The following is a 12,563-nucleotide window of genomic DNA, read 5'->3' on the forward strand; positions in this document are numbered from 1 at the left end:
GTTAACTTAGGAAGCTGACCTGGGGCTCTGGGTAAGCTATGAAATAACAGGATAAATGAAAACAGGAAGATGGCTGCAAGATGAAAGGAAAGAACTGCCGGGTGTGGTGGCACATGCCTTTTTTTCCTTTTTTTTTTTGAGGGGTGGCGCATGCCTTTAATCCCAGCACTCGGGAGGCAGAGGCAGGTGGATTTCTGAGTTCGAGGCCAGCCTGGTCTACAGAGTGAGTTCCAGGACAGCCAGGGCTATACAGAGAAACCCTGTCTTGAAAAACCAAAAAAAAAAAAAAAAAAAAAACTGTAGAGCAAAGAGCTTGTGTCTGTATGGATGTGACGCCTGTCAGTAATAAATTCAATGGCCTATTGCTTAGGCAGGAAGCAGGAGGTGGGACATCCTATAGGCAGAAAGGATTTTGGGAGAGTGTCAAGCAAGGGAGATTTCCCCGGGAAAATATGATGGATATAGATGCATGGTGCTTCAACACAGATAACCAGCTACATGGTAGAATGCAGCTTAGAATAAGTAGATTATTTTAAGTCATGATCTAGTCAAACAAGAACCTAGCTATGTGGTCAAGATATTTGTAAATCTATCTTGAGTCTGAGTCTTATTTCTGGAAGCATGGGGCAAGGAGGAAGAATCAGAACACACTTCTAGAAACAGCCCTCCTGATTGCAAGTAGGAGCAACAGTGGGTACCCAAGAGAAGGTGGAGAATTCCTCAGCCTGTTGGGAGAAACTGGTGGTATTTGAAAATAAAACTGGGACTTCATTCTCTGGGCTACTAGCTAGTCATCAGCTATTTCTCTCTTTATGACAATATGGATCTAACTCTCATGAGTCATGCCTGCTATAAAACGTGTCACTGGGCAAACACACTGGGTGTGTGATAAGTACTAGCTCTCTTTCTTCCCACTCTCTGTGAGCAAGGGTTTCCCCTTCCATATGCTATGAAAAGCAGCCGTGTCTTCACACACTCCAAAGGCTGCAAAGGTGAACCCAAACCACAAAGTCGGAGATGGATACGTGGTCCAGAACCATGTGTGATGCCCATGATGCTGACCTGGAAGCAACGACCTGTATCTGTAAGTTGCCTGAGTTGTACAATCCACACCCTGAAACCTGTGAGCTAGAGCGAGAGTCAGAGCCCTTTTAACTTGTTCCACTTGAGAAGCCATAGAAACCATGGGGGCTGGGGGTGGGAAGAGAAGGCACCATGGAGATGTAGATAACTTGCTGCCTCACTGTTGCTAGTGACTGAACTGGTCCCCATCACTGAAGCATGATTTGGGCAAAGCCTAGCATCCTCCTCTGTCCATGTCATACAGAAAGTTATCTGAGCTGAAATTTAGCGCTCTGCATCTTCTACCTGGTTTTTCTTCTGCTTGCAGAAGATACAGCAGAAGTATAGACTGATGTCATTTAATGTCCATCACAACCTGTACCATATAAAGGGATAAGCAAAGAAAGACAGCAGCATTTGGTCCTTGCTGTGGTTGTGCAATGACTCTTGCAGCATCAATGCCTTGGAAAAGCAGCAGTGCAGGACAGCAGACAACAGGTATCCTCTTCTATGCAAATCCACGAGAGACAGTCATTGGGAGGGAGCTTCCTTATAGATTCATGGTGTCCTAACTTAGCAGCTAGTACCAGAGAAGTAGCATTCACAAAAAATCTTTGCCACTCCTTATGGGAGGTCAGACTAAACTCCTAGGGCCTCAGTTAAATTTATCTTTAAATTGGTTATTAAAACAAATTTGTGATGAGAACCAGAAGTTAATGTCTGACAGCTTCGTCCAATGGCTGCTTGTCTGACTGTGAGCAAGCACCTTGGGTCATCGTGCCCTTACCTGCTGCCCGTCTCTCTGCCCATGCGCATGGCACTTACTTATCTCATTCCACTTACTCATTGTCTTTCTCTTCCCACCAGAGACATCAGCTGCAGAAGGGCATGATTTCTGTCATCCCTGAATCCAGCGCCTAGAAACGTGGCTGACGCAGAGGAATCCCAGTAGATGTTTGTCAGACCAACTGACTATGCACACAGACCTTGGAAAAGCACCTGAGGGGAAGTGAGTGTTCAACAGCACTGGGATGACTGGCATTACGGTGCTTCCAAGACCTTGGCTGCCTTTGGGAGCAGCTCTGCTACTCTCAGCCAGTGCCCCTTTAAGGCCGCAGAGTCCCCCAGCCTCCAAAGCCTGCTTATACCATTTTCTGTTCTATCACCTTGCACACGGCCTAGATTAAGCTTCTCGGCAACTAAGAACAAACCTATGCATATAATTTAGTCTCCGAAGGAAGTGTTGAGACAGGGAAGGACCGGATGTAGACTACATGTATGTGTGTAGAGGCATGTAGACTCTGAACTCGACACCAGTGACCTTGCTTTTGGTGGTGACAGAAAGTTATTACCCACTGTGTCAGGAATTCTGTGAAGTTATCTCCACACTCTTGGCCTTGCTTTGGGTGGTGTTTCACTATGTGTATTATACGGCCCACGCCAAGCCAGCCAGTGTTGACTGCTGCTACCTACAATAATGTACTGCCGTACGTATACGGTGCTGATTTTGTTATGAAAGTCAGATGAATAAACAAACTGTACGATGATCAGCCAGTTTTTGCCCAACCTTACAATAGATATAAAATATTGGCACAAGAGTAAAAACTTCCTATATATGTATATATATATATAGTCTGTAGTGTCAATTGAGATATAGAATCTTAGGATTTGCAAACTCTCACACACCCGAGAAATCACTTCTTTCTGAGATGACTTGAGTTCTCCTATAACTAGTGGCTGTGCTTATCATGAAATGTCACAAACTGAGCATAGGAGATCCTGTTACCCCACAAGAAGCAGACGGACATCACTGATGTTTGACATTATGCATGGCAGTTCTGTCAAACCCTCGGCTGGAGAGGAGGTTCATTTGAACACACATACACTCACGTGTATGCACACATCAGAATCTGTGACAAGCACTGAAGTGCGGCATAGTGTTAAGGAATCAATCTTTTCCTTGGATCAGCCAGACTGACATGTTTTGGACAAGCTAGGAGAGCCTCCAGCTGAACTAGCGCAGTCCTTCTATTTCCAATGACACTCCAGCTATGTAAATACTTCATCCAAAGTCACGGTAGTCAGAAAGCAGGAAGGAACAGAGCTCCCATTAGCAGTTCCCACCGTCCACGAAGGGACAGAACTGTGATGGAGCACTGACATTCATTTCATGTTGAATTAAACACGGCACTGGCGTGCGTCTCAGGAGACGATATTAAGTTCCGTGTTTGGGTAATACCAGGAATTCTACAGGCAGGGGCAGAATTATATTTGGCTGGCTAGAAGCCAACCATACTTTGCACTTGTCCTAGAAGTAGGTGGTCAAAAACTCAGTTCTTGTCATCAGACCCACTAGCCACAGTTGCTTAAGTGATCAGGGGATGGGGGGGAGAATCTCAAACACTTCTGTGGTACTCATTTTGAAGATAAAATCGACACAGAGACATCTGGACATGAAGGGGACTTAATGCGTACTGAGAGAGGTTCAGTTAGAACTGAGCTTGGGAAAAGCAGGTTCAGGCAGACATCATAACACAGGGACAAAGCAGCATTGGGTTTCCCACACAGCATCATCAGAGACTGAAGACAAACACTGCCACACACATGAACCATTTTCCTCTTCCAGAAAAGAAAGTCTTAGAAACCAAGACAGAGAGGAGGTATGTTCCCGGCTCTCTCTGCTCTCTTTAAAACACATGCTGTAAATTTTCTAGGCCTCACAGTGTGCGTTTCAAAAGATACCTTCACGTTCGGTGGAGGGAAAAGCGGGACTCTCGGTGCATCTGGTTTTCCTGTAATGGTATATAATGCCCCTCTCTAATAAATCTAACCACATTTTTCTTAAGGAAAAAAAAAAGTGTCTGCATTCTGTTAATTTATAAAAAGCAGGGTGCTGTCAGATCGAATTTCATGAAAATGATCTATAAACCAGACTGTCAAAAGTGAAGGGCACTCAGGCAGAGTTACAGGCAGGGAATACGTGCAAACCACCGGAGAGGGTTCCTGTGAACGCTACGAAACAGCAGCCCGCAACAGGGCTCACGTTACCTTGATTTGCAAGTTACTGTGCGGTCACAGGAAATCCCGAAATGTTTTCCACATTTTCTTTTATACATTTTATGTCAAATTTCCTGCAATTGAAATCATAAACCCTCCTACCGCTGGACCCTCTTCTGAAGGAAAGGGGGTCTTTTGACACTCCCCCACAAACACCTAATAACTCAATTCCTCCCAGCGTAACAAGAAACTGAAAGACAGAATTGAAAACCGGAGGATGATAAGGCCGAGATGTCACGTGCCTCAATTCCTTCAAAAAACAAGAGTCAAGCTGATGTCATTAAAACAGCTTGAAAAGTGCACTTACTCTAGTGACAGTTGACTGCTTTTTGAAATGAGTGACAACAGATGGAATGACAGCTTGTCCCAAAGAAGGAGCCGAAGCATTTCTCTCAGTCTCTTAGCCTACATGCACTTGTGGATTTATGGTTCAATGTTTTAAAATGGCATCTTCTAGACGGGTATCCGTGACAAGATTCAGGTTCCCCACAACCATATTTTACCGTTCCAGTTATGTTTATGAAAGGATAAGTCAGATTTAAGTTAGATGTTGAAGTTAAAATACTGGTCAGAGATTTATCTCTCCCGCTTGTGGTGTTCGAGGGTGGTCGAGCTCTTGCCGAAGACACACCCACAAAACGGGAAGTCACGCAGAGTAGGGCGCAGAATGGTTAATAGATACCCATTTCTAAGGCACACATTACCTCTCCAGACATGTCAGGGGCCATGGGTACGGCAGGCCACAGAGATGAGTAGATCCCGAAGAACACCACCCAGAGCGCGATGCTGCCCCAGATGGCGATGTGGCTGAACTGCGAGGAAGGAGATCTGGGTCAAGACACTGCCAACCAGCCAAGCACACAGCCATAACGGAAACACTCAGATTCTCTCCTGATCTGTATTACATTCATAAAAAGATAACCTCCCGGAAATGTGCTATAATTGTATAATCGTATAATTGTATGTTCTTTGTAATCTCCACCACTGTCCTCTGCTCCAACTTTTATCTTTTTAATCCATGGCTATCCTTCGTTCACCTTTATCTGTGCTCCGTATGTTCTCTCTCAAAGAGGTCAGATACACGAGAGAACATTGTGTGTAGGTCAAGGGATGTTAAATATAAACTCCTCGTTCCAATCCCCCTCCCCCCACCTTGAACGTCAAACTACAATTTTGTTTTCTCCATCGAGTCTCTCTTCCTGGAAGTGGGCAGGCTGCAAAACTAACATGCTGGAAGAGGAACTTGTTTTATTCAGACTATGCTTTTACGTCCAAGGGCAGATCTCTCACGAATTTAATTGTTCTTCAGAATTATTTCCTGATAGTTGTCTATGGGACACCAGTCCTATGATACCCCTAAGCAAAGGCACCTATGCCTGAATGCCTCCGTCATTTTGAGGTGGTGACAGTGTACAGTGCTGAGCCAAAGGCTGGAGGGGCCACAGTGATAAACTCATGGAACTCTGTGTTTTCCATCCCAAATCCCTAATTCTCCCTCCTTGCCCATTGCTTCACAGTCAGAACTTTAGGTTCTGTGATAAAGAGACATGCGATTGGAGATGTTCTTACCCATGTCCAATAGGAGGTTTCCAGTCCAGCTTTCAAGCACACAGTTATCACTACAAACTAAAAACAGAAGAAAAAAATATTACTTTGTCTCATATATATTGTTTTATAGTAGTCTATCAAGTGACATAGAGACTCCCATGGAAGACACATGTTGGAATCAAACCAGTTATGTGCTCAACGGACTCATGGATCAGGTGAATGGCTCTCACTAGGGCATAGCAACAGCTGCCATTTACATGGCTCCCCCGCCTCTGCTCACATTCACAGCCTCAGAGTCTATTTGGGAGGCTACCCAGGGTGCTGCTATCTGCATTCTGGACAGTTCACAAATAGCCATAGCATGTGCTTATGTTAATTCGGGGTTTCGTGCTCCTTTTAACTGAATGTTTTTAACTGAATGCGTTTTCACTAAAAGCTTACTTCCTGGATTTTAAAGATAAATTATACAAGTAAAACAACTAGACATTTAGGAATCTAAGTCTCAGCTCTGGAACTTTAGGTACACACAATTCTGCAAACATAGGATATGACAGTCAGCCACTTCTAGAAACACACACCAACTACGGCGGGCGACTATATTGGTGTCCCAGCTAGTAAATGTCGACTTGACACAAGCTGAAGTCATCTGAGGGGGAGTAACCTCAACTGACAAAATGTCTCCATTAAATCAGCCTGTAGGACATTTTCTTAATAAGTGATTGCTGTGGAAATGCCCAGCCCATTGTAGGTGGGGCCACCCCTGGGCTGAAGGCCTGAGTTCTATAAGAAAGCAGGTTGAGCAAGACATGATAAGCAAGCCAGTAAGCAGCACCCTCCATGGCCTCTGCTTCATCAGCTTCTGCCTCCAGCTTTCTGCTCCAGCTCTGACTTCCTTCACTGATGGACAACGATGTAAGATGTAGGTGAAATAAACCTTTTCTTTCCCCAAGTTGCTTTTGGTCAAGCACAGCAACAGAAACCCTGACCAAGACAAGGGGTAATTCTGAAAGCTACCTTGACTGCTCTGTCTCCCCTATGGATGCCTTAATGGTTAGACAGAGGACTGAGAAGCACGTAGGAGTCTAGTAAACCAGTCTGGGGTTGTCTGCGAGGGCATTTCCAGAAAGCACTGTCTAAAGGAAAACTCACTCCAAGTGTGGGCAGTGCTGTCATATAAGGCGAGGGCCCAGAAGGAAAAAGCAGAGGAAGCCTGTTAGTACATGAATCTTCTCTCTGACTGCTTCATGGCTGCCACCGTGTCACTGTCTCCTTACCACCATGACCCACTGATCTGGTTTTCTGTGGTGGGCATCTCAAAGCCCTGGCATCTCCAGTAATCCTGGGGTTTCCACTCTAACTGAAACCATACTTTCACCAAGGGCCTCTCTCGGTGCTAAGCCTCAGTTTCTCTCCAGGGCCCCTTTAGTCCTGGGGTCTCCACTTTAACTGAGGCTGCATCTTCAACAATGCCTTCTGGTGGCCTGTCTTCAGGGAGACTCTAGTCCTCTCACCCAGTACCCAGCCTCAGCCACTCTCTGTGACCCATTCATGCCTTCAAAAATTAGGAACATACGGGAGAGACCCTTCATGCTATCTGCTGAGTTCTATAGCCAGTTGATGTGCAGCACTGGCCCCTCACTGTGTACTGACCCCAAAGAAATACTTCTCAGAAGATTTCACCCCAATGATTATGGTCTCTTATTAATGATTGCTGCAAAATCGCAGCCCCAGCTAGCCAGCATCAGTTGTCCCACTGTCCTAGCTGGGCAGTTGCCTCAGTGCTGCTGGTTTCTTGTTAATCACAGGTGATTCTTCAGCTCCAGCTGACCAGAAACTGCAGGCTTTACATTCAAAGTTTTATATTAATGACTCTGGGAGTCTTTGAGGGACCCCAAAAGTTCCCTCTGAAACTTCATGAGCCAGGCCTCATCGTCTGTGCTTTTTTGTCTTCCAAGCTTTCACAGAATAGCCCATTAATCATTGAGCACTCAGTGTCTTTTCTACCTGGATCTCTACCATAACCCCCACCCTTAACTCCCAACACTGAACATGGTAAGGTTTCTTACAACAAGGCCCCACTTCTGGTACCAATTTCCATTCTCGTTTGCTTTCTCTTGCTGTGATATATACCATGACGGGAAGCAACCCGGGAGGAAAGGGTTAATTTCACCTTACAGGCTACAGTAAAGGACTAAAGTCAGGGCAGGAACTCCCAAGGTCAGAAGAGAGTGTGAAAACTTCCTTCTGGAGTTATAGATGGTTATGCACTAACACGTGGTTGCTGGGAACTGAACCCAGGACCTCAGGAGCAGCCATTTCTCCAGCCCCAGATCACTGTAAAGTTAGTTAGCTTGAGCCTCTAGAGAAATCCCTGGGTGTACACCCAAAAATACTTTGATGAAATTTGGGAACATTCTGGAAGGCCAAAAATAATTAGTTATGCCAGTAAGATAAATTTGAGGAGGAAGTTAAAAATAAAGAAAAAAAAAAGGGCGGAAACAGGTAGAAAGAAGAAAGACTGAGAATCAAAGTAACAGAAATCTTATAAAGTCAACGAATACCAATCATAGTTAGAAAGAGCAGGTGTGGTGGTGCCCATGTGACTGGTAATCGTTCTTGGCCTGGAGGTGGAGTCAAAAGGGCTCTGAATTAAAGGCCATCCTGGGCTACACAGTGAGGTCGTACCTCAAAACAAAAATGAAATAAAAAACTTAAATATGTTGTGGTCAATCTCCAACCCCAATAAGTCCGTGCAAAGAACACACAACTCAGTTATAAAATTTATAAACTGCACACCTAGATTGGGCAGATCTACCACTACACTGCTCTAGTCCCCAGCTATGTATGAGATTCCTTGCTACTTGTGGCTCCTCCAGGCCATATGGTTCTGCTCCATTTTCCTTCCACTTCCTCTTCCTCTCTCTCCTCAGTCTCCTAGTCTCCCCTCCTTTTTCCTTTCTCTCTCTCTCTAAAACCTCCAGCCCTGCCTTTCCCTTCCACTGCCCAATCACAGGCTCTAGCCTTTATTTGACCAGTTAGAATGGGGAGAAGGGTCACACGAAATCACCTGAGTATGAACCCAACAAAACCTAACCTAGAAAACTCTTAATACTCCAAGTGCCTTATTTCATTCCCCCTCCCTCCCTGCACATAGACATTTAAATCCGAAAGGAAACGGGTGGGGGGGGGAGGGGGCGGTCAGAGATGAAAGGTGTGGCTTTAGACAAAAACAGGCAAGAGGGGTTGAACTCACAGTATAAACAAAGTTTCCCAGAAGCAGGTAATCTGAGGTTTTCCCATTTCCAAATACCGTGCCTGCAAGGAGAAAATAAAAATACAAGAGGCTTGTTAGAAAAGAAATAAAAGTCCAAAAAGGAGGAAGCAAGTTAGCCATTTTGAACACAAGGAGAGCCTAGAGGTACCCTGTGGGGCAAGAGATGAAGAGGATGTTACAATGATGCTGTCCCTCACTAAGTTGCTACAGATGGGCCACAAATGAGACACCAGACTCCGAAAGCCCACACAAAGCGGAGAAGCTGACTTGCTAACCAACTTTTAGAGTCCACAGGGCGAAATGAAATACATAGATAATACCTAAAAAGGTTGAACTCTCAATCGTTCGGAAAGCTTAAAGCTCTGGGTAGTGACAGGATGTGACGTTTGGAGTGCTGACAGAGAAGGTTGTCAGCAGAATAGTGAGAGTCACGGGGAACTTTTCAATGAAGCTGTTCTGGAGGAAACAAGAGTGATCCATGAGAAAACCGTGCTCAGACACAAAGGAGCACCAACCCGATGCCAGGCACATGATTCTTTGAGGGCCTGGCTGGATTTCTGGGCATATCAAAAGTCTTTGGTTTTTCTAGGGAAGATTAGCAAAGACAATTTTAGAGGAAGGAATAGTGACTAATCAAGAGATGTTATGGACCACAAACATTGATCCCCATTTCCCACGGAACTCGGCTCCCTTCTGAAAGGCAGCAGGAAGCTCCTCGCAAGTTCACACAAGTTACATGCACTGTCTGGGGTGGGCAACAGTGACTGACAGACCACCAGCTTTCATTGCTGAGCTTTAGATCCACTCAGGAATTATTGAGGATTCTCATGTATGTGCTTTATAGAGACTGGTATTTACCAAGCTAGAAATTCAAACAGAACATTAAAAGAAATCTGTATTTTATCTAAAAATAACAGTAATAAACCCAGTGCAAAGTCATATAAACACATTTTATGAAAAATAACTATTTTCCTAAACAAAAACGAGCGAGAAAATTGGCATTGTTTTACATCGCTCTCCTTAATGTCCAGAGTTTAACAGAATACAGCTGGGCTCTCAAATGCTGCTTTGGTTAATACAGTTCATAGAAATATGGCTTTGTAGAGATACACAGAGCTATAATGGGTGTGTCTGTGTTTATCTTGGTAATCTTTTTCCAGTAACTCTTTTATACAACATCAAAATTCACCACACATTGTTTTTTCCAGAGATAGAGGTGTTTTTTTTTTAAGTTATGTATTTATTTTTATTTTATGTGCAGTGACATTTTGCCTATATGTATGTCTGTGTCAGGGTATTGGATCGTGAAGTTACAGACAGTTGTGGGCTGCCATGTGGGTGCTGGGAATTGAACCTGGGACCTCTGAGCCATCTTTCTTCTTCTTGTTATTGTTGTTACATTACAATCCACTGGTCACACAGTCCCATGCAAGACTGTAATCCTGTGGAAGCCAGTGGTGCTACTCATGGAGGGAACAACCCTTCCCACAGAGCAAGTTGTTGGGCTCTGGAACACAGCAGGTGTGTTTTTATGCCTCCACAGCTTGCCTGTCGAGGATTTCTTAGACAAGCCAATGTTTGAGAGATAATCAGAGGCTGGCCTACGGTTACTTTAAGGGCAACCGTGAGTGAGTCTAGATATAATCGGTGGAGGATGCAAAGACCAGCACATTATTTTTATCCAAAGCAGTACACGTCTTATCCCCCACTGACCATGTATCATAACTGAAAAAGACAAAAACTGACTATTATAAAAAATTATAAATACTCAAATTTTGACCCCACAGACTCCCAAAAACTCTCAAGTTTTATAAGACAACTACGGGCAACCCTTGGAATTACTCCATTAAAAATGCTCTATATTGTATACTTTTATAGACTCCTGGTCTTCTATATTTTCAAAGCAAAACAAGTCTCTTAGTCTCCTAGCACTCACTTAAGAGTGGCAAAAAGGTGGAACAATTACATCAAGCTGCTACCACAGTCTGTGCTTGGTCTTTGAGGGAAAAGCCAAGGGCCCTCTGGATTTGGATTTCATGGGCAGTAGCTGATGGGGATGGCTGGACTGAAGCATGCTGATGCGGACTGTTTTCCAGGTAAACACAGCGAGAGATCTGGCATGGCTAAAGTGTGAGGTATGCTGTGTAGTTTGGCTTGCTTATTTATTTATTTATTTATTTATTTTAAGATTTACTTATTTTATGTGAGTATTATTTTCACTGTTTTCACCAGAAGAAGGCAGTAGATCCCAGTACAGATGGTTGTGAGCCACCATGTGGTTGCTGGGAATTGAACTCAGGACCTCTGGAAGAGTGGTCAGTGTTCTTAACCTCTAAGCCATCTCTCCAGCCCAAGGTTTGGCTTATTTTTCCCTTCTCTAGCTTAGAATGTTGAAATAGGAGTTTCATGGATTGGTGATATCTTGCTTTCCATTCTTATGTTAATATTAACATCTTGAAAATTAACCATATCTGGTCAATTTGTCTAAGGTCATCAGGATATCCTGAATTGTATCCGGGACTTTGGTATCTGGTTGCTCCAGAAATCAGAAACAGCATACTGTCCACCGACTGATTAATGGGTCAAGTATCGGATAGCTATCTATTCAGTGGAATATTACTTAGTCAGGAAAGGGGAAGAAGTGCTGACTGACCCTACAACGTGGAAAGGCCAAGCTTGTGCACATAATTCTAGTTATAGGACATGTTCACCATAGGCAAATTCACAGAGATAACAATGTCAGTGGTTTCCAAGGGCTACAAGGAGGCTAAGAAGAACCTGAGAGTGACTGCTAATGGGCACAGGATTGATTTCTTTCTTTCTTTCTTTCTTTCTTTCTTTCTTTTTCTTTTTTTTTTTTTTTTTTGGTTTTTCGAGACAGGGTTTCTCTGTGTAGCCGTGGCTATCCTGGAACTCACTCTGTAGCCCAGGCTGGCCTTGAACTCAGAAATCTGCCTGCCTCTGCCTCCCGAGTGCTGGGATTAAAGGCGTGCGCCACCACACCCGGCTGGGCACAGGATTTCTTTCTGTGGTGATAAAACATTATGATATTATGCAGTGGTGACATTTTCCTAGTTGAATGAAGGTACTAAAAACCATTGAAGTGTGCATTTTGAAATGTTGCAATAACTTAATTGTACCTTAAAAGGAAACAAATGTATTCCCATGGCCGTGAAATTAAGCAGCATTTCCTGCTATAATTTCCTGAATGCTTAACAAAGAAGATTAAAAACTTGGCTAGGGCAGGAGTCCACCACCTCCTCTGTAACACTTAGGCATTCCTGCTGTGAGCTGCGGTAATCCATCTGCAGTTGGCTGGGTACCAGTGAGGAGTGAGATCCTGTTCTGAGCACACCCAGCACTACCAACAGGGCTCACTCCTCAGCCTGCTAAATCTTAGAGGAGGAAGATGATGCAGAGAGACAAAAAACAACAAACCAGGCTAGGCAAGTCGTGTGCAGATGTGGGGATGGCAAGGGGACTCGGTGCTGCAGCAGCGTGACAAGGGTCATCTCAGATGGTGTCTCTGTGCAAAGCCTCCCTGGGGAAGAGCACACAGGAGCCTGGAGGTGGGCGATTTTGTTGCAAGTGTGATAAGCTTTGAGGTACTTGGCTCACATTT

General features: G+C 44.3%; 1 protein-coding gene across 4 annotated transcripts in view; it reads right to left on the minus strand.

Annotated features, from left to right (window-relative positions):
• Positions 1 to 12,563, minus strand: part of Atp8a1 (ATPase phospholipid transporting 8A1) — a 229,112-nt gene that overhangs the window by 24,460 nt on the left and 192,089 nt on the right. For all 4 annotated transcript variants that reach the window (XM_029478096.2, XM_021162268.3, XM_021162270.3 and 1 more), the window contains 3 exons: positions 8,921 to 8,982; positions 5,689 to 5,745; positions 4,824 to 4,931 (listed from right to left, as the gene is read on the minus strand). In XM_029478096.2, the coding sequence (XP_029333956.1) occupies positions 4,824 to 4,931; positions 5,689 to 5,745; positions 8,921 to 8,982 (227 nt within the window). The remainder of the gene's footprint in view (positions 1 to 4,823; positions 4,932 to 5,688; positions 5,746 to 8,920; positions 8,983 to 12,563) is intronic.

Source organism: Mus caroli, unplaced genomic scaffold (genome assembly GCF_978045245.1).
Source record: "Mus caroli unplaced genomic scaffold, Mus_caroli_1 scaffold_4, whole genome shotgun sequence".
Taxonomy (NCBI): Eukaryota; Metazoa; Chordata; class Mammalia; order Rodentia; family Muridae; genus Mus; species Mus caroli.